General features: G+C 43.1%; 1 protein-coding gene across 1 annotated transcript; it reads left to right on the forward strand.

Moving 5' to 3' along the window:
- The first annotated feature begins 30 nt into the window (after nucleotides 1-30).
- On the forward strand, nucleotides 31-23,160 carry mettl14 (methyltransferase 14, N6-adenosine-methyltransferase non-catalytic subunit). Its single transcript, XM_079499707.1, has 11 exons — nucleotides 31-288; nucleotides 2,345-2,433; nucleotides 5,875-5,965; nucleotides 8,369-8,446; nucleotides 10,332-10,419; nucleotides 11,398-11,488; nucleotides 12,282-12,423; nucleotides 12,759-12,851; nucleotides 16,276-16,392; nucleotides 17,293-17,503; nucleotides 22,577-23,160. Exons 1-11 carry the CDS (start codon nucleotides 223-225, stop codon nucleotides 22,903-22,905), a joined length of 1,395 nt encoding a protein of 464 aa, XP_079355833.1. The 5' UTR covers nucleotides 31-222; the 3' UTR covers nucleotides 22,906-23,160.
- The last annotated feature ends 292 nt before the right edge of the window (nucleotides 23,161-23,452 follow it).

The following is a 23,452-nucleotide window of genomic DNA, read 5'->3' on the forward strand; positions in this document are numbered from 1 at the left end:
CGCACCCATGCCTGGACGTCACGTCGTCGCACTTTGATCTCGTGGCACGCACGCCAGCACGTCATCAAGCAGCGCCAGCTCAACAACATTGCAGCAACAAAACACAACATCATCTTCTTTCTCTTAGCTTGTCTCTTCTCTGTTCTTCAACACCTTCATTGATTCATTCCATGCAGAAAGCATAACGGCCGCCACCGACAGGCAGCCATAGTTGTCACAGAGATGAACAGCCGCCTGCAGGAGATCCGAGAACGGCAGAAACTCCGCCGGCAGATCTTAGCTCAACAGGTTTGTTTTTAGCGCCACAATGGCTGGGCATTGTCTCTGGCTCTGCTTGCTATAGTTTATTTTTTTTATTTAACCTAAATTTAACCAGTAAAAACCACATTGAGACTGAAGTGACACGGCACCAGTCTCAAGTGTGTGTGTGAACTGGCCATGAGAAGAGGCAAAATAAGTGACAGCTCTGCCAGTCACAATAAATACACGACAAAAAAAACATACAATGCTCGTAAATACAATACCTATACTACCGAAGAAGCTCAAAGGGAGAATAGGAACGTCTAGTAACGCGCAACCAATAAAGACTAATACATAAAAACTAAGCAACGAAATTTGCTAGTAAAGTGTAGTGCTGTGTTTATATCAGTGGTTCTCAAACCCTCTTCATTTCAATAAGGACCACCCCCCCCAGCTTGATATGCATGGGGTCATGGACCCCCCCCCCCCCCAATAGTCCTGAATATCTATAAGTGGAATATCTATATAATGAAACTGTACTTTTTTTTTTGTATTTATTTATTCAGCACAATATAAAAAAAACAACACAGTGAGCATATAAATATAAGAGGGGTAAAGTGCTAGGCTGAGGCAAAAAAAACCAAGGGGCTTATACGAGGCCTCTACCTATGTAAATGAAACATTGTACAAGAAATATAGAACATCCAGAAGACATAGTTGCAGTATATAAAACAAGAACAAAACAAAACAAAAAAACAACAAGAACATGATTAGAATTATAGGTTATCTACATGATTAGAGAAAAGAAGAGATGATACAAAGAGATATAATTAAGTAATCTGGTCAATTAAGTGGGTCCTAAACTTATGTTTGAAGTTTTTCAATGAAGTAGAATTCGATGAGATTGCTGTATTTAGGTGTTCCATAGCTGGGCCCCCCTGTATCTGATGGAGAACTGACACAGACCAGTTCGGAACTTTGGGAGATGTAAATGATTTGCCTGTCTCGTATTGAAATGGTGCACATCACTGTTGAACTGGAAAAAGTCTTTACATGGCAAAGAAAATGAAACTGGCTGGAACAATACTTTGAAGATAAAGTTGCAGGTTTGGTATGTATTTAAATAAAAAATTGGTAAAATATTGAGTTGTTTGAAAAGAGGGGCAGAATGAGCAGACCAATCACTGTATGTGGCAATCCTGCAGAATGAGTATTATAAGTAGCTCCCATACATATATACTCTAAAGTGCTATGTCTATAGTATATATGTACATATGTATATATGTTTCATTATATAGATATTCTTCTCTTATCACAGCAGCTCACAAATCTTGCCGCTGTGTTTGCACATTGTTGTACTTCGCCCAGCAGATATGGGAGTTTTTTTGTCATTAGTCATGTTTTCAAAATCTACTTGGGGTGATTGTAATCTGTGGGAAGTATAGTAGGTGTCTCTGAATCATGACTGTCATATGCTCATATCATAATCCGAGTGCCGTCTAGGACCCCCATAAGAGTTATGGGGGTCCATTTGGTTCGGTCCATTTGGTTCCATTTGTACGCTCTCAGAGTTCCATTTGCATTCCATTAGGTTCCTCTCAGAGTTAAAAAGCATTTACTCTGAGAGCGTACAAGTGGAACCAAATGGACCCCAGAGCATACAAGTGGAACCAAATGGACCTGTTACGGGTCCATTTGGTTCCATTTGTACACTCCTCTGAGTTACAGACACACGTAGGTCAATTGTTTAATTAGTTTTACCCCCTCAAGGACCCGTGGGGTTCTGATGATGATGGCCACACAAACACTTGTGCATGTTCACAATTAACACAACAAAACTGCCTCCCCCCTGGCCAGCCGGGACGCCTGATGGAGGGGAAATGAACTGGTTGGAATAACGTGTTCCTTCCGCGCGCTACGTCCAACCGGGGAAACTCCCCCCTGTCAGGTGTAAAAGGAGCAACTTGGACACTCAGGCATGAAGGAAGCATGAGTTCAAGTCCGTTGCTCTCCCCATGTCCCCCATATAAATATATAAAACATATTAAAAAACAACAAACACACCACATGAATAATAAGGTGCTCTCTTCCATCGTGTGTGCAGCTGGGAGCTGAGAGTGCTGACAGCATCGGCGCTGTTCTGAACAGCAAAGACGAGCAGAAGGAGATCGAGGAGACGAGAGAAACATGCAGGTGAGAGATGATGATGACAGACAGACATCTTCAATGCGTCTCCTATCAAGTTGCTTGTTATTTGTGCAAGAACGATCAGTCAAAGCGTATCCCCCATTCTCGGGAGAGATATTAGAAGGTTTAGGTTTGGGGTAGGTTGTCGTTCTAAATGACAGTCGGACTGATAGTATGTCGTGAACCCCCTTCATGCGGTCCCGGGAACGGTAGGAACGGTACGCAGCATTCACACACTACCATAGCATCTGCCAAGTGGTCCCGAGTGCACACCCTGCAGGACCATTAGTCTGAGGATGGCCCTAAAACCTTCGGGCAGGTGGAGTTTGCTTTCAGTTTTCCCGACCAGGCAAGTGCTCGTTTGAGAGTGGGGACGCAACCGCCTATAAACACAACATGCCTGTCTAAACGACAAATCTGTGCCAGAGCACTCTGTCTTCTGGTCTGTGTGGAATGTAAAATAAGAGCAGAGTTGTTTTCCTAAAATGTGCTGTTTTTCCACTATTGCTACACTTAAACAAGTGTGAATCCATAGTCATATCTAGCTATCTAGGTATTTTTTGGCATACAAATTGAGGTGGGATTTGTTTTATTGCACAACCCTAGAAAGTAATACAAAAAAAGGGTTGAATTTTATATTTAAAATTATTTTTGGGCAAGTGGGCATGACCTGTACACGCCCGACGAGCAAGTGCCTCTGAGACCTTTGGCGTCAACTCCCTGGAGTCACATGACTTGTAGCGCTGTGTGTGTGTGTGTGTGTGTGTGTGTGTGCACTGCACAGGCCAATAATGAATTGCTCTGACTTGGGGGTCAGCTCTTTGTCATCAGGTACAGACTTTATTTTAGACATACTATTGGTAGGACTGTGATTAGACCGACAACCTACCTCAAACCTTAACCCATTTTGACCTGGGAACGATTCTAAAAATGTCTTCTAAATCCTGACAGTTTTCTGAAAAAGCTATGTTTCTATGTCAGTCGTTCTTTAATTTTTCGAAAATAGCAGACCTACAAGCTTATGAGCTTGTAGATCTGCTATTTTTCAATAGCTAAAGCATAACATAATGCTTACACCAAAAGGGGTTCCTGCCCAAAATGGGTTAATCTACCTAACCCTAACTGCAAGCACGGGAGCAGCGCGTGTTTGACCGCATGTCCGACCGTTGTTTCCGCATGTCAGTCCGTCGGTGTGTCTAATCTGCGTGTGCGTCCCCATGTCGTCGTGTTTCATAATCCATTTGAAAGCTCTGGCAGAAAATGTGTGTTTCTTTTCCACGAGCTTCACAACATGGACCACCACATTCTCTTTACTCAATGGGGCTAGTAAATAATAATAATGATGATAAAAAAGCATTCACGGCGGCCTGGGCCAACCGAGCGGTCCAGGCGCCTAGGCTGGTAATCCAGCCTGACAGTCTGTCGCGGGTTCGAGTCCCAAGCCCGACGACCCTTGCGGCGTGTCTTCCCCCCCCATCTCTCTCCCTGTTTCCTGTCAAACTACTGTAAATCTATTAATAATATAATAATATTTAATATAAATCTCAGATCTCAGGGCAGACAAATAATGAAAAGACTGTTATTAAGCAAAACATGCCCCTCCCAGACACAAGAAAAAGAAGGGGGGAAAAAACATTTTCTCCCCTTCAAGTCCCAATTTAGTAAAGCCAATTCCCCAGCCTCGCTACGAGTGCTCCATCTCCTGCCAACACCCACAATAAGTCATTGGGAGGGTGAAGATAGCCTCGGGTCTCCTCCGATATCCGAGCCGTCAAGCCACCATCTTCTTTTCACCTGAAGGGTCTCACCAGGGGGGGGGGGGTGGGGGTAAATGTCCTTCAATGAGTACATAGTAGCTACATAGTAATTAACCGATCTACAAGAGCACAATGCGTTAGTTTAGGCTGGTGTCATGGATTAAAGCTGTCATTCGCCACGCCACGATTAATTTCAGTGACATCAGCAGGTACCCTTTTCCATCTCGCCCCACTACTCTACCTAGCTAAATTAACTTAATTAAGTCACCGTCTCTGTGTCATGTTATTCTTCCTTAATTTAGTATAGAGATCGACTATTATACAATCAAATAAATCTGTATATAAGATAATTTCAGGTTTCAGAGAGGGAGGGAAATACTAAATGAACTGTTAACTACATGAAAACATTTTGCGGGGGCGAGTTGGTAAAGGGGTGAGTCGTATTCAATCAGGATTCCATAGATGCCAGCAATGACCAGCATGTCTTCTATGACAGGAAGCATGTTGCACAACGGAAATAGCTTATCTACAAGCTCTCGATGTGTCACACAACGGAAATGGCTTATCTACAAGCTCTCGATGTGTCACACAACGGAAATGGCTTATCTACAAGCTCTCGATGTGTCACACAACGGAAATAGCTTATCTACAAGCTCTCGATGTGTCACACAGCGGAAATGGCTTATCTACAAGCTCTCGATGTGTCACACAACGGAAATAGCTTATCTACAAGCTCTCGATGTGTCACACAACGGAAATGGCTTATCTACAAGCTCTCGATGTGTCACGCAACGGAAATGGCTTATCTACAAGCTCTCGATGTGTCACACAACGGAAATGGCTTATCTACAAGCTCTCGATGTGTCACAGCAGACAGATATTTCATAAAAGCAAATATTAAAGCCTTAACAGAACATTTCACCGCTGGAAGAAACTGCAGTCAATCAATGTTAATAGTATTAGTAGTAGATATCGGTGGCACAATTTGAAATTTGCACCCTATGGCCAGAAAAAATAATGAAGTCTGTGTTCGGGTTTGACTGGATTGCTGAATTCCTACAATGCCCATAATGCCCAAGTGCACTTTCCCTCCTTGTGGAGAGGGGGGAGGCCCTTTAATTTGTGATTTATTCACCTGGCAGTATGTAGAACAGCAGGTCGAGCAATATTACCAAAACATCACTAGTTTTAGTTTGCATATTGTGTAAATTGTTTACAGAACTGCGCTAGTGTGCTGTTTCACAAATTGCACATTGGGACAAAATTTTTTTTAGTCATGAGAATTTATTTGGCTTTTAATCCATGTGGTAGATTGACTATTTTAGGCCAGTGGTGGGGTGAGGGAGTTCCAGCTAAATGATAGTTTGGAACCAAATGGACCCTTAATGGGTCTGTCACTCTGCGAGTGTACAAATGGAACCATTTGGTTCCATTTGTACTCTCTCAGAGTTAAATTAACATTGATTCTACAATATAAACTGGGGTCCCAGAGATAGAAATGCCATTAAATGGGGGGTCTGTAGACTAAATATGCATGTCAAACTGGGGGTCTTTGAAATTAATCGGTAGGCTAATTAGTGTCAATTTGCGGGTCCTTCCTTGACATGAAAAATGTTTGGGGACCACTGTTTTTAGGCAATAAATAAAGGGCAAGGCTATGTGTTTTTAAAGTTGATGCTTGTTTTGTCAGATCCTCATTCGACACCTCGGTGCCGTCGACATCCAAACGGAAGGTTCAGACGGAGGGAGAGGACACAGAGGAAGACGCAGAGGAGCCTAAGGTAAAGTAATCAACATGCAGAGATTAACACAATCATTCCTGGGATTCCTTCAAAATAGGAGCTCTGGGGTGCCGGAAAGACATGGCCGCTTTTCGGAGAAATATTTTGCTAGCTTACCTTGCTCTCGATTTCATTTATACGATACATGATCCAAAAAGCGTTCATATTTTCGACGAGAGGCGGATGAGGAGCAGTAATGAAGTGCTTAGTATATCCATCAGATCAAAACCCACGGAGAGCGCCCTGGATTAGGAGAGACGAGGCATTATTTCTGCCGCGCTAACAGGCTAATGAACGGGAAGCTAATATGACCGTAGAGCGAAGCGTACGGTGGCCGAGAGTCCGACTCAAAAATTTAAAAAAGGGAAAAAAATCTGAATATTCTCCCCTCGCCCGATATCATTGAGGATGTGCTAGGACGTGTACACATGTCCAATGCATCCGTCGATTGGATTCCCTATGACGTTTCCAGACGTCCTATGGATGGGATGTGTTAAAATCGGGTGCATTTTGCATCCCAAAACGCAGTTCATTATAGTTAAGGGACGCAATAAAACAACGACCTCCACGGGATGTACTACTGTACTGTTTTTTATTCTAGTTTATTTTGCTAGCTTTAGTTATAATAATCATTTCTTCTTCTGTGTTCTACATGAATATAACCACATTATAACCAAATTAAATGGGAGTTAAATGCTGCAATTTGTAAAAATGGCAAAATATTACTCATTACATTGAAAACCTATTTACATCACTGAACATGATTCATGATGACTATTTTTATGTATTTGATCATGTATTAACATGTCTTTTGTTCCTGCTCAATGTAAATCGCTCTGGATTAAGAGCAGTTTCACACTGCAATCTAAATGCTATTCATAGATTTTGTTTTAGTACATTTGTTAAAATGTCAACGTATAAAACTGCTGCTAAGTGCCAACCCTTTCCACATAAAAAAAAAAACAGTGACGCATTGTAGATCTGCTATTTTCGGTGCGTCACTCAACTCTGGAGTTGTAAATCCCTCTGGATTAAGAGCGTTGATTTATTCATAGATATTTAGTACATTTGTTAATATGACATATGAAACTGCTGCCAAGTGCCAACCCTTTCCACATAAAAATAGTGACTCATTGTAGATCACGCACACCGAGTATAACTCATAATGGATCACTTCATTCATTGGATGACTGTGTGCATCTTGCCGTAGCCCTGTGCATCTTGCCGTAGCCCTAGCGTTGATGACCTTGTAGGCTTATGCAAACTAAGGCTAAAATGTAACTTGGATTGCCTGTTATGTAGACAGATGCCAGGTCATTGTAGACCTGGCATCCTATAGTGTCCAAAGAGGGAACAAGATATAAGACATACCAAGCCATCAACCCAGATCTATTTATTCACCCACTCTATACCAGCACCAGCAGTACACCTTACATTGAGGACTATTTGAGGATAACCTTTACACGGTTTCGGTTGTCCGCTCATAGACTGCGTGTGGAAATGGGAAGATGGAGCCGCATACCACCTGAACAGCGGTTTTGCCAATGTGAGACTGGTATACAAAACGAACAGCACATAGTCACATACTGGTGTGTCCCCTCACACAAGATATCAGAGTGAAATATGGACATGAGGGTATTGATTTAAGCTCACTCTTTGTGGGCACTAACAGAGAGACTTTGCGTATGCTACATGCCTGCCTGTCACTTGTGGAGCAATAGAAAGCTCCTGTTGTAAAGGGATTCTGTATTGTGTATTGTATATTTTAATGTATTGTACCTTTTAAACTTTTTGATTCATGGGTTTTTTATTATTGTTTGGACCCAATGTTTTATGCATTTGTGTCAACAAAGTAACTAACTAACTAACTATAGACTCAATGTACTCTACATATTATTGATTTTTAGAGGTCAGAATCAATCTTTATTGGCACATCACATTACAAGTAAGGTGGGTGAAAAACCTGGTGGTGCACTGGCTCATCATTGCCGTTAAGAAAAGATAAGAGAGAATAGAGGAGCATAAGTGCATAATATGACCAATATGAGTGCATAATAAATATAAGGTCATACTGAATGTATGTATGTAGAAATGTAAATTAAAGGAGTCCCTGTTAAAAGCATGAATGAGTTCAGTCTTTGCATATCAGACAACCCATGTCCCGATGTTTAGAGTACCAATAGGGGGTGCTGTTGCACCACTCGCTTCAGACTGGTCTGATTGTTTTCTTTTATGGCTTGACCCCGTCGTATCACTGCTTGCAGCTATATATATTTTTTCTTTATTATACTGTTCTTTGCAGTGTAATGATCCTAGATCTCTACTTCTATGCATTTGATGTATTGCCTACCTTGTGTTTTCCTTTCTTTACTGTAAAACGCCTAAATTGAAAATTAATTTCAGGATGAGGTGGAGGTGTTGCCGCCAGAGGAAACCAACCCATACGAAGAGGTCTACAAGGACTCGAGCACTTTCCTTAAGGTAATAGGAACTATCTAGCCTCGGAAACCCAGACGTTTTTATTTCCAGGGAGAAAAAAAAAAGTCTGGGTCCGAGTCCACTTCAATTCGGCATAGAGTAGTGCAAACATCACTCACTCTCTGCTGATTTCTGATCGTCTGCACCTTTGTTAAATTGACACACACGCACACCCGTACACACACACACTCCTCTCTCTCTTTCTCTGTCGCTCTAAGTAATTAGTCTCATGTCGCGCAGCTGCGCATAGTTTCTGCCGGCGGATCCTGCCGGGAGCTGCCCAAGGGGGCAGGCAGACTTTCCAACGTTGAAGCTCTAGTGGTAGGAGGAGGGACTACAGGCGGACCCGTGGATTCATGACCGGGAAACCCCGTGCAGCTGGGCTTTAACGTTGAGCGCTCGGTTGCCCTACGTCACTCAGGACCTCAAAGTTGAGGTCCTGGGAGGGACTTCCGGCAGTCTTCCGGGTGCTTCAAAACGCCACTGAGCAACTTCCACTGACATGAATAGCTGGGGGGGCGGAGCTTCGCGCCAGTTCAGTCTCTATTATATATATACTCTATGGAGCTGCCTATGCCATAAAAAGCATAGGTGAGTTCCAGGCTAGGAACTATCTGACCACAATATTCACTATATCGTTGTTTTCAGGGCAGAAACCTCCATATTATTTTGTTTTTCTTCTTCTTTTAACCCATACTGGGCGGGAACCCATTTTGTTTTTGTTTTTAAGCATTATGTTATGCTTTAGCTGTTGAAAAAATAGCTGATCTACAAGCTCATAGCGCGCCACCGAGTGGCGCGCTACGAGCTTGTAGGTCTGCTATTTTTGAAAAATCGTGAAAATGCGGCACAAATCTTTGAATATATATATATTCTTTCAGAGCGAATGTTTTTTAACTCAAATCTTTGCTTCTGAGGGGTTCCTGGAATAACATATTTTCAGATGGGGGGGTCGGTGGCCCAATTACATATCATTTTTGGGGTCCTTGACATGAAATATTGAACACCACTGATATAGAAACGTTTTTCAGAAAATTGTGAGGATTTTAGAAGACGTTTTTTAAATTTCGATGTCACGGGTTAAACAAATTAACGCCCTACTTGATCATACTACAGCGTCACACAAATCGGAAGTATGAATATAATTATGAATCCTGAAACGTAACAGTTTTGGAGATACGAGGCTTCCATCCAACAGAGACAATATACGTATGTTTATCCTAATGTCATAAATGTATGTTCTGTTGCTCTGTACATACGTTTTGAATCCAGTTTCATTTTATTGTCCACACTAATTCCAAAACGGATTAATTGCATGATTAATTGCATTCTCTGTACATGGGGCAACAGAGCTTTTGCCTTTTCCTGCCCCAACCCTGTGGAATTATTATTATATATGAGTGAACCTCACACTTTTTTCCAAACTCTTTTTTTTCTGAGTACTCTTCTCTTCCCCTCCTTTTTAAAACCGCTGTATCATCGTTTAATTTGCACATGACATCTTTGTTAGTGATGCACCGAAGATTCGGCCGAAGAAAATATTCGGCAGAAAATTACTAAAAATGCATTTTCGGCCTATTCGGTTTCGGCCCGAATAGGCAGAAAATGTATCACCGAATAGTGTATGCAATTAATGCATTCAAAAGAGCTGAATACATAATAGTGATTATTATTTAAGTTAAGTTGCCATAACCATTTCTTTTGCCATAAATCAGGTAGCTTTAAGGTACGGCCATGACAGCAATGGTAGGAAAAAAGATATATAATACGAATCGTATTCGGATATTCGGTTTTCGGCCAACTGTTTCCTATATTCTGTATTTGTTTTCGGCCAAGAATTTCCCTTTCGGTGCATCCCTAATCTTTGTGATGCTACCTCTTGTTTTAGGGCACACAGAGTCTAAACCCCCACAACGACTACTGCCAGCACTTTGTGGATACGGGCCACAGGCCACAGAACTTCATCAGAGATGTTGGTGAGTGGGAATAATAATAATTCATTATGGTTGGGCGATCGATCGTTAATTATTTGGCAATGTCCTTCGCAACCACCTGATCGCTGGGGAGGTGACATGTTATATACAGTGGTTTTCAACAGTTTTCATATCGAGGCCCGTTATTTATTTGGCATGTGAGCCACGGAACCACCATTTGATGACATTTAGCCTCTCAGACCTAAAAACTAAAGAATACTTTGTTGTAGTTCCATAAGATTTTCTACACAATTCCATGCTAATTGTGTAGACTTCTTGTAAATTAAGTAATGCTGATGTTTAACAATAATGTAACTCTTGAGAGTGTAAAATGATGGGTCAATTTGGTTTCATTTTACACTCTCAAGAGTTAAATATCTATAAGGGTCCATTTGGTTACCAACTCTCCATCATTTAGTTGGGGACCACCTGGAACCCCCTCAAGGACCACTGGTGGTCCCCGGACTAACTATTATGAATCCCTTAGTTATCTCAACATTCTTCTTTTTAAATGGTTAGTTCAGGTTTTTGGACTTAAAGCTGTAGGAAATACCCACCCGTGGTGGGGGTTTTCTGGTCTGGTGAAATGGGTTTCAATTGTAATAAGTTTCAATAGTGACCTATTGAGCAAATGTAGGGCCAGTCCTAGTAGGTAGATGGACATGTTGCCATGCCATTAAAGTTTTTATTTCCAGAGCCATAGAGTAAGATAGAGTTACGACAACTCCGTTGACTTCATGGGGCCAGTCCAATGGAGGGAGGCTCTTCTACATAAGACTTCTATTGAAAAGGGACAAAACCGGTAGTTTACGGAATGCATTGGAGTCTATGGGGCTCGCGCGAGTACATGAACCCACGTGACCGGGCTGTTTTCTGCCCCCTCAATGTCGTAAATCTGTCTTACTCTATGGCTCTATTATCACATTTGTTGAAAATGGATGAATGCTCAATGTACCAACTTCCATGTGCTCTGTTGCTTAGGTCTGGCTGACAGGTTCGAGGAGTACCCCAAACTGAGAGAGCTTATCAGACTGAAGGACGAGCTCATCTCCACTACCAACACTCCTCCCATGTATGTCAATAGATGAGTAATGATACAAAATCTACCATCAGTCACTTCAGGGCCTTTAACCCATTTAGACCCGAGGCCGATTAAAAACCATTTAGGCCTGACGTCGAATAAAATAAAATAAAAGTCCTCTGAAAGAATATATATTCAAAGATATGTGCCGCATTTTTACGATTTTTCAAAAATAGCAGACCTACAAGCTCGTAGCGCGCCACTCGGTGGCGCGCTATGAGCTTGTAGATCTGCTATTTTTCAATAGCTAAAGTATAACATAATGCTTAGTTAAAACACCAAAAGGGGTTCACGCCCAGAATGGGTTAAAAAAAAAAAAGTATTCTAAATCAGTTTTCAGAAAAACCTCATGTTTCTATGTCAGTGGGTGCTCAACTACTTTCATGTCAAGGACCCACAGAATTATCTGAATTTGGCCGCAGAGTAGACCCCCATCTGAAAATATGTAGTTCCAGGGACCCCCCCCCCCCCCCGCCCCCCCACACACACACACAGAAGCAAAGATATGAGTTGAAAACGTTCACTGTGAAGGAATATATACTGTATTCAAAGATTTGCACCACATTTTCATGATTCTTCCAAAATAGCAGATCTACAAGCTCGTAGCGCGGCTCGTAGCGCGGCACCCAAAAGGGGTTCCGGTCCTGAACGGGTCCATAGATAACTATCAATGATACAAAATCTACCATCAGTCACTTCAGTGCCTTAAAACAAATCAGGGTTTTTTTATTTTATTTTGTCAGTTGTCATTTTATTGAACTTACGCTCCTGTGTGTCTGTGAAGGTACCTCCAGGCTGACCCAGAGCACTTTGACCTGCGGGACTTGAAGTGCAAGTTCGATGTGATTCTGCTGGAGCCTCCGCTCGAGGAGTACTACAGAGAGTCTGGCATCAGCCACACGGAGCGCTTCTGGAACTGGGATGACGTATGTTAATATGCAAACATCTTGGCATGTGCCTCCATTACGATTAATCAAGGATGGTGAAAATAGCATATCTACAAGCCTACAACACACCACAATGTGTCGTATTATAATCGGAGACTATTTGACATCCAATGTTCTTTTTCCACAAACGAGTCTTGAAAAATGGGGGTCGTCTTATAATCAGAGTCGTCTTATATTCGGGAATACGGTAGTTGATTATAAAAAATATATATATTTGAACGTTTCCTGTCCTTTTTTTGAAAAAAATAATATATATATTTTTTTGGTTAATTTCCCAGCTCAGTCGCTCCTTTTTTTCTCCTCTGTGACTATAGATAATGAAGTTGGAGATTGACGAGATATCAGCCCTTCGTTCTTTCGTCTTCCTCTGGTGTGGTTCTGGAGAAGGCCTGGATCTGGGAAGAATGGTATGCAAGCACCAACACACTAACCTTAACACATTTTGGACTGAGGCCGATTCTACAAACGCCTTCTAAATACAGATAGTTTTCTTGAAAAACCCATGTTTCTATGTCAGTCGTTCTCAAACATTTTCATGTCAAGGACGGACCCCCAAATATATATGTAATTGGCTGCCGACCCTCATCTGAAAATATGTTGTTTCAGGGACCTCCCAGAAGCAAAGATTTGAGTTCAAACGTTCGCTCTGAAAGAATATATATACAAAGGTTTGCACCACATTTTCACAATCTTTCAAAAATACTAGCAGATCTACAAGCTCGTAGCGGGGCACTCGGTGTCGCGCTATGAGCTTGTATATCTGCCATTTTTCAATGGCTAAAGTATAACATAATGCTTAAAACACAAAAAGGGCTTCCCGCCCAGAATGAGTTAACACATTCCAGGTATACATTTTTTCATTCGTTCACCAGTGCCACGGCCTTTTCAACGCATGCTCTTAAATTCCCGGGGGCCGTGAACCAGAAGTAAACGGCGGCTGTGTTTCACATAAGCCTACACTTTTAATTTCACATTATCCTCACAAATCTTACCACGGAGTTAGCATTGCCACTGGACTAATCCTCCTGCTCAACCCAGTCATGTTATTGCAATAGGCTGGCTTTTAAAGTACATGTTGCACACTGTAATGAAAAACAAAAAAAATGCCTTCCGCACCTTTTTTTCCATCTGAAGGTGTCCACAGAATACTCTGTGATTCTGTCCATTTTGCACATTCATTATATGTCGTGTGATACGACCGAGATACCATCTTGCTTACCGTATATATCAACCCCTGTCAGATGATTTGAAGCTTTTACCTCTGTCATATAGTGCGATTTGGTCGAACAATGAGCTATCCTATGACAGGCAATCCTATGACAGTTGACACCAGAGCCTGCTCGACAGCTGAACAGATGAAACCCACCAAAAAGCACCGTGGCATCTGTCGCACTACACAGTATACCGACATTTCTCACGCTGCCAGTAAAGTGACATTGATAAGTGGCACTTCGCTCCATAATTGAACAATTGTTTCAGTCAAGTGAACCCATGGCACTGTCTGAAACATGATAGCACTGGGAAGATTAGCAATGTCTAAGCGTGCCTTCTTTATCCCATTCTGGGCGGGGACCCTTTTTGGTGTTAGCATTATGTTATGCTTTAGCTATTGAAAAATAGCAGATCTACAAGCTCATAGCGCGCCACCGAGTGGCGCGCTATGAGCTTGTAGGTCTGCTATTTTTGAAAAAATCGAAGAACGACTGACATAGAAACATAGCTTTTTCAGAAAACTGTCGGGATGTAGAAGACATTTTTTAGAATCTGATCTCAGGTCAAAACGGGTTATCAGAGAAATCTGTCGCTGAAAAGCACTGGCAGCTCAAGGAAATGCTTCCTAGTGTCGACACCGGATACCAAAACAAAGGTTGTGCGGTTCGTTGCGGTGCAGATTTAGGGATAAGCACCCGTAGGTGCAGTCAGCGTTATCTCAAGAGAGAGGCTTAATTCATGCTTGTAAAAAAAAAGAAGAAAAAAAAACATTGTGCTCCTGTTGCGAGGTTGAAAGTAGCTCAGGGGCAAGACAGCGCAACGGAAGAGTAAGAATTTCATATCTCCAGGTTGTGTGTTTCCTATCTTTTGGTTGGTGTGTTCCTTTCTCCATTCTTGGCGGCATTGTACTCACTTCTCATGTATTAACCCATTCAGACCTGACATCAGATTCTAAAAATGTCTTCTACATCCTGACAGTTTTCTGAAAAAGCTATGTTTCTATGTCGGTCGTTCTTCGATTTTTCAAAAATAGCAGACCTACAAGTTCATAGCGCGCCACTCGGTGGCGCGCTATGAGCTTGTAGATCTGCTATTTTTCAATAGCTAAAGCATAACATAATGCTAACACCAAAAGGGGTTCCCGCCCAAAATGGGTTAAATACCATTAACCCATTTAGACCTGAGCCTGATTTAAAAAAATATATATCTTCTAAATCCTAACCGTTGTGTGAAAATCCTATGTTTCTATGTCAGCTCAAACTTTCATGTCAAGGACCCCAAAAATTATATGTAATTGGCCGCCGACCCCCCATCTGAAAATATGTTGTTTTGTTGACCCCCAGAAGCAAAGATTTGAGTAAAAAAAAAAACGTTCGCTCTGAAAGAATATATTTTAAAAGATTTTTCTAAAATAGCAGATCTACAAGAGCTAAAAGTTCTTGTAAATTTAGTCAATTTAGTAACCTATTCTCCTTTATTCAACAGTTGAGGATAAGAGTGAACTTCTCTTACTAGTACTACTGAGTGACCATAACAACTAAGTTTTGACAATAACAAAAAGGCCTGTCTGAGACCGAGGAGCACTGCAGCGCGCGCGCTCGCGCGCGCGCGCACGCACACACACACACACACACACACACACACACACACACACACACACACACACACACTGTAGGATTGGTTATTGTCACGGACAGAAGTGCTTCAGTGATTCTACTTTCCTTTTCCAACGGAGTGCAGTGAGCTATTAGCACTTTTTCTGCCTGCTAGGTGGTAGCATACGCTGTGCCAGGCATATAGGCTCCCATTGTAACGAGCATCCGTTTCCTTTCCGGGTTATCGGGGGGGGGGGAGGAGGGGGCTGTTGTTGTTGTGAGCAGTGACCATTCGAATGCATTTAGCGCATAAGCCTTTATTACCTCCGGTCAGAGTACGGTTACATGTCCGGGAGCGATTGCGAGACGAAGTCACAAATGAAAATCCGATCGTCGGGATGCGTGAAGGCTCACCATGGACGGCGCTCGAAAGCTTTAGAGATAAACGGGGCTTTGAAAATCCTGCTTTTTAATGGAGATAAATGGAGCCTGGATGTAAAAAAAAAAAAAAAAAAATCCCATAGCTGGTGGGGACGGAGGCGTTGCATAGCAGCAACCGGAGCAATGCTAAAAGGTAAATGTGACGGTCACCGCTTTCATATATGGAGTATAGGGGGAGGGGTGGGCGGGCGAATATGTTCGTAGATGGCTGAAAAAGAACTCTGTGCAGCTGTTAGACTCTGCCTTTGGCCTCGCTCACACATTCGAAACTGGTTTTGATGAAACGGCTTTGCTCTGTTCTTCCCCCCCCCATCAAGCAAGGCAGTGTCGTCAAAACGCACGTGACTCCCATTGCAAATGAATTAAGAGCTGTTCTGCCCCCCACCCCCCACCCCTTTCCCCCCAGAACAGAGACAGAACACGTGTTGTGTCTCTCTGTTTCGAATGTGTGAGTGAGGCCTTTGACGTGCCGTTATGTGATATATATGTATATATATATATATATATATGTGAGAAATAAAAGATTGACACAACCTGTCGGGTTCTAAATCCCTGATCCATATATATTTTTTTTAAATTTCAGTGTTTGAGGAAATGGGGCTTCAGACGGTGCGAGGATATCTGTTGGATCAAAACCAACAAAAACAACCCAGGCAAGACCAAGACATTGGACCCCAAAGCAGTGTTCCAGCGCACCAAGGTAAGGTACAACGCAGATATTATCCCGTGGTGACTGTGGGATTATGTTGCACAAAAAAAAACAACATTTGAAATGGGGCTTTGAACCATCTTTTCTCTCTGCCTTCTGGTACCAACCCGTGTGCCAGTGGTGGTGGAAAAAGTACTCAATTGTTTTACTTAAGTAAAAGTACCAATACTGCAATTTAGAAGTACTTCGTTACAAGTAAAAGTACAGAATTGAAAATCTACTTGAAAAGTAGTAGTGAAAGTACAAAAGTATCGGTATCAAAATGTACTTAAAGTACTAAAAGTTAAAGTAGTCATATTGCAGAATGTCCCATTTCACAAGTTCAAAATGTGTACAAAATCTATTGAAAATAGCAGATTAAGTGGTTAATGTATGTTTTCTAATCAGAATTAAAATTGCCAAAGTAACTAGTAACGCAAAGTTTTCAAATGATTGTAGTGAAGTACGTAGAAGTATTTTATGCTTTAGCTATTTAAAAATAGCAGATCTACAAGCTCATAGCGCGGCACCAAGTGCCGTGCTACGAGTTTGTAGGTCTGCTATTTTTGAAAAATCGTGAAAATGTGGCCCAAATGTTTGAATATATTCTTTCAGAGCAAACGTTTTTAACTCAAATCTTTGCTTCTGGGAGGTCCCTGGAACAACATATTTTCAGATGGGGGTCGGCGGCCAATTTCATATATTTTTGGGGGTCCTTCAAGAAAATGTTTGAGAACGACTGACATAGAAACATGGGTTTTTCAGAAAACTGTCAAGATTTAGAAGCCATTTGTAGAATCGTCCTCAGGTCAAAATGGCTTAAGTACAGTACTTAAGTAAAAGTACTTAGTTACTTTCCACCACTGCCGCGTGCCTTCATTGTACCCCCCGCATTCCCACATCTTTGACCAGGAGCACTGTCTGATGGGCATCAAAGGGACGGTCCGCAGGAGTACGGACGGGGACTTCATCCACGCCAACGTGGACATCGACCTGATCATCACGGAGGAGCCGGAGATCGGCAACGTGGAGAAGCCCGTGGAGATCTTCCACATCATCGAGCACTTCTGCTTGGGCCGCAGGAGGCTGCACCTGTTCGGACGAGACTCCACCATCAGACCAGGTGAGATGCACAAGTAGGGGTTTAGACCTGCCTCAGACCAGGTGAGATGAGCAGCAGGGGTTCAGACCTGCCTCAGACCAGGTGAGACGAGCAGCAAGGGTTCAGACTAACCTCAGACCAGGTGAGACGAGCAGCAAGGGTTCAGACTAACCTCAGACTAGGTGAGACGAGCAGCAAGGGTTCAGACTAACCTCAGACCAGGTGAGACGAGCAGATGGGGTTCAGACTAACCTCAGACCAGGTGAGACGAGCAGCAGGGGTTCAGACTAACCTCAGACCAGGTGAGACGAGCAGCAGGGGTTCAGACTAACCTCAGACCAGGTGAGACGAGCATCAAGGGTTCAGACTAACTTCAGACCTGCCTCAGACCAGGTGAGATGCACGAGCAGCAGTGGTTTAGACTTGCCTCAGACCAGGTTTTCTGCACTAATATAAGTACGGTAACTAACTATAATATTGCACTCTCAGAGACGGAGCCGCTTTTTAGGTTGTGCGAATGGTGCGGCTGCACATGGGCCTGCGAGACGGCATTTCTTTATTCTTTGAAATGGAACGGCTTTACGTGTCTCTCTCTCTCTCTCTCAACTACCGGTATTTAATTACATATTTCTATTTTGCACCAATATTATACTGCCATGTCTTAATACAGTGTTGCTTTTTACAAATAAAATAAGCAAATTAAGAAGGTTGATCACAAAGTTAGTGTGGTAATATAGGCTACTTTGATGAGAATGCGACGCGATTAAGAACACCTGCCTGGGTGCTGTGTGAACAGTGAAGAATTATATAGTTTCTTACCTCGTGGCTCGTGCTGGTTTGAAGAAAGAAGAATTATAGGCCTAATCCAATCATTATAATCCAAGGTTTGTTTGTCTGGAGAATGGAGATCCAACACTATGTCGTCATATTAAAGTAAGTCAAGAGTAAATGTGCTGCAGAGTGAGAAGCTGCTCCGCTCTGCTAATTGATCTGACCTATATTCGCAACTGACTGGCATGAGGTAGCCTAGTAATTATACTATTTGGCAGCACCTGCAATTCAGTAACCTATACACTTTTCAAAAGGCTTTCATATGCTATTAATATTTTTTCTAATAAGGTTTGTCGTTATAGATAGAAATGTGATGATTTGTGTATAGTTTTGGATATTAATTAATTAATTATTAAAGCACAGGGCCTCGCATTTCTCCCAGGCGGCTCTGATTGCGCTGACAGTGTATTGCGTTTCATTCCTCAAAAAGCGTCCTCTTTTGGTCCGCGAGCCATGCGTGCGCCTCGCAGCAAGCACTCGTCTCGCTGCTGTCATAAAGCCTCGATTAAATGGCGCTTTATTTCAGTTAATTTTACGGCAAGAGAAATTGCGGTAAAATTACCCCCGGTCGGGTGTCGAAGCGTCGGCGATCGATGTTTATTTTTTGTCGAAGCGTCGATCTCCAAAAACGTGATCGAAGGTCACGTTGAGCAGCAGGGGTTCAGACCTGCCTCGGACCAGAGTAATCTAGTAAGAGAGTGGCGACACTAGCGTTGACTCCCATTGTAACAACAATGGAATGCGGAAGTGCTCATTCTATCTCAATGGGATAGTTCCGGATAGTTCCAGCCATACGAAAGCCATACTTTGCGGCGAGATCAAAGCGTGTCGCTACTCTCCTACTCTACGCTCTGTCTCAGACCAGGTGAGACGCACGAGCAGCAGGGGTTCAGACCTGCCTGCCCACGCTGGGAAAGACCTACGCTGTAGACGCTATCATTTTTTGGGGGGACGGAAGTTGCGGGTTTTTGGGGGAAGTACCGCTTAAGGAAATTACGTTGATGCTTTACAAATCTGTTTACATTCTCCGTGAATGAGTGTTGTGATTGAATGAGTGTTGTGATTGGCCGGAAAACACATCTGATGGATGTTCCAGACCGACACTTCCGCCGATAGCGTCTCTGCCCTATGGCTCGTACACACTGCACCATATTTGCTCTATAAAACCAACGCATTTCCTTTGAATTATGTTGATAAAACTGCATCGGAATCGACAGTGCAGAGCAAACTGTGTGTGTGTGTGTGTGTGTGTGTGTGTGTGTGTGTGTGTGTGTGTGTGTGTGTGTGTGTGTGTGTGTGTGTGTGTGTGTGTGTGTGTGTGTGTGTGTGTGTGTGTGTGTGTGTGTGTGTGTGTGTGTGTGTGTGTGTGTGTGTGTGTGTGTGTGTCTGTCTCTGTCTCTGTCTCTGTCTCTGTCTCTGTCTCTGTCTCTGTCTCTGTCTCTGTCTCTGTCTCTTGCTACTGCCTGTCTTGTCTGTCGTCTCTCCCTCCCTCCCTTTCTCTACAGTGCTTTGTGGAGGAGATTCTGCATGTCAAACATTGTGGTCTTTAGAACACAAAAAGAAAGCAACTCGGTGTTTGTGTAACTGAGAGATTAGCTGCATTGTGCATGCTTCTATTATCAACTGTTATGTAATAGAGTTGCATGTTGGCAGCCGATGGGACAGGAGTACCGTGGTGTTCATTTAGTGCGCATGTTATTCACACGTGTTTCAGAACGTGTGCATGTTTTAATGTGCACCACAAAAATATTATTCAGAGGTGTTTAAATATAATTGACACGTGTTCCAGAACTTGTTTCCAGAAACAAACGTGTTTTGCCAACCAAATCACATGCAGGGACTGCCCAGCACAGCTGTTTTTTTATGTTTTGATTAGGTGCTCGTTTGAAGCACTGGTATATGGCTATTTCAACCAATCGGATTGATTCCTCGGAACGTCCTGTTGTGTCATAGCTAATTTCTCACAGACGCGTATCCTATTGGCTGGATGGAGAGTTGATCTGTGATGCGATAATTAATTCACAGGACCTGCAAATCGACACTTAACTTTGATCACTCTCGTTCCCCGTACTCACCCCGTTTGACTGGTTCCTCAAGGGAGGACATTATTGTCTCCACCAGGCCGAAGGCATGGGGAGAGAGTATGTTTTGCACTCCGTCCGTGTGTGTGTGTGTGTGTGTGTGTGTCCGTCCTTCCGTCCGTCTGTGAACAGCTAATCTCTGGCACCTTTAACCTGGTCGATGCCAAACTTTGCACACACACTCCCTGGATGCCAACGATGAACCTCTGCCCCACATTTTCCAGAACGGCCTGTTATAGCACCACCATGAGGCAGCTTTTCACATTTTTTACCTAAAACTGCACCGATCTGCGTGAAACGTTCCATGCACACTCCCTAGAGGCCAAGGATAAACCTTTGACCTGCATTTTCCGCATCTGCCTTTTATAGCGCCACCAGGAGGCCGACTTTTGTAAAACACATTTTTTGATATTACTCCTCCAGATTCTGTCCAAAAATCTCACAAATCGTTACACAGTATCTCTATGGTCATGTGCTCAAGTCGGATCTGTCCGATATTTCATATTCCATCCTAATTGGCTATAATTGGCTTTCACAGTTTGCAAGATTGCCCCGTTTTGAACAAAAGCCTCAAATCATGAACGCAGCATGCAATTTATGTGAAATATTTCACACATTTTCTTACTAGGCTGAGGAATATATCCCACCCTTTTCACATTGGCCTGTTATAGCGCCACCAACAGGTTGATTTTTGCAAAACACATTTTTGGAACAAAATGCCTCAAATCATCCAATTGCCATCAAAGGGGTATGAAGAAATGGCACCCTTTTCACATTGGCCTATTATAGCGCCACCAGGAGGCCACAACCTGACCTGCCCTGGTGGAGACCTGTGCCCCGAGGGGCACTTTTTCTAGTTTGAACTAATTTGCAACGGTAAACGGGTTGACGGGGGGGCTTGTCGTGGGGTGGAAAGTTTAATTGGGAATTTAATTGTTGTTAGGCTAATGTTATGTAGGCTACACTATGTAAATTATTTGCAAGCAAACTGATATTATTCATATCATCCATTGAGGATCGGCATGTAATAATTGAACATGATAAATTATTCATCTTCAGAGCAATGGATATGTAATCGCTTTATTGTCCCCTCGTTTCCCCCCCCCCCCCCCCCCCCCCCAATTCCAAGTCTCCTCAACAAAGACAGACAATCTAGAAGCTCACAACTTGTCGCAAAGTGACATGATGCGAGTGGCTAAAAGGGTCAGAAATAGAATGATCAATATTAGTATACTATACAGATTTATCACCAGATGGAAGTTCTCATGTAAGTGTTACCATGTAATGCAAAAATGTATTACTGTACACAGACAGACAGAGACAGGCACACACACACCATGCACCCCCTGTTACCTCATGACATAGCTGACGCACCCCCCCCCCCCCCCCCACATGGAAATATAAATTGCATAAGCTATATAGAGACATATATTTCCTATTTATCCACATATATGCACATATTAACCTGAATATGGCATATATATGCAGCATAGGCTGCATACTTGCCATATATTGGCATAGTATGTTCATATATTTACAATAAAACCATAGCACCACCCATTAGCCTTTTCATGTCACGCACCCCTTAGAAGGCGCCCGCGCACCACAAGGGGTGCACGCACCACCGTTTAGGAACCACTGCGCTAGGGCATTCACTTCTAGTCATTTTTACTAGTTGACTAGTTGCCTAGTTTACTAGTCGACTAGTTGTCGAGTTGCCTATTACTGTATGTAAAAAAAAAACGGTGTACATTGATGACTATAACTATAATCTACCTGATCTTGAGGCCTACAAAATCAGGGGATTATTATTATTGTTTAACTAGTCAACTAGTACCAACAAGGTCGTCTAGTGGATTTACTAGTCGACTAGTTGAATAGTCGACTAGTTGCTTAACCCATTTTGGGCGGGAACCCCTTTTGGTGTTAGCATTATGTTATGCTTTAACTATTGAAAAATAGCAGATCTACAAGCTCATAGCTTGTAGGTCTGCTATTTTTGAAAAATCGAAGAACGACTGACATAGAAACATAGCTTTTTCAGAAAACTGTCAGGATGTAGAAGACATTTTTAGAATCTGATCTCAGGTCAGAATGGGTTAATGCCCTAGCATACGCTTGTGTCAAATAGAGAAAGCGAAATCGCTCATGCCCGTCCGTCTCTTCTCCGTGTCGTCCCCAGGCTGGCTGACCGTGGGGCCCACCCTCACCAACAGCAACTTCAACCCGGAGGCGTACGCGTCCCACTTCGTCGTCCCCAACTCCCACCTGTCCGGCTGCTCCGAGGAGATCGAGAGGCTCCGGCCCAAGTCCCCCCCGGCCAAGAATAAGTCTGAGCGCGGCGGGCGCGGCGGCGGAGACCGAGGCAGGGGCCGCGGAGACCGAGGCAGGGGCGGCGGCGGCGACGACCGCGGCCGCGACAGGAACAGACCAAACTTCCGCGGAGACAGAGGAGGAGGAGGAGGGTTCAGGGGCAGAGGAGGGCCGCACAGGGGCTTCCCGCCTCGTTAGGGGGGGGGCTGGCGTCGACCGTCGTATAGACTTGATCTTATAGGAATACTACTAACGGCATATTACGTTAATACATTGTAGATGTAACTTGACCACTGGGGTTTTTGAAGAATATCATAAATGTTTTGTTGACCAGTCAGTTATCTTTTTTTTGTTTTTTATATACATATGTATGTTTACGCACCAAAACAAGCATTCATGGACTTATACTTGACTTGATTAGAGAGAATGAATAAACCCTTTTTTTCCTATACCTGTAAACACAGCTGTCGTTCATTTGTATGCGAGTGCATGCCTGCCGGGGTTTTATGTACAATGGGAGTGAAATGTGAATAACGTTTGATCTAACGAGTAATAGTAAGTAGCCTTGCTGAGCCATGAGGCCCATAGGGGCAGGAGCCTATCTCCTGTTTCTGTAGCGTGAGGCAGCTTGATGTACAAGTACACCCCCTGGACATGACGCTAGCATCCCTTGATGCTGAGTGTCAAGCAGGGAGGGCACTGGGTCCCATTTTTAGAGTCTTTGGTATGACCCCGGCCAGGGATC

The sequence above is a fragment of the Electrona antarctica genome, assembly GCF_951216825.1.
Source record: "Electrona antarctica genome assembly, chromosome: 4".
Lineage (NCBI taxonomy): Eukaryota > Metazoa > Chordata > Actinopteri > Myctophiformes > Myctophidae > Electrona > Electrona antarctica.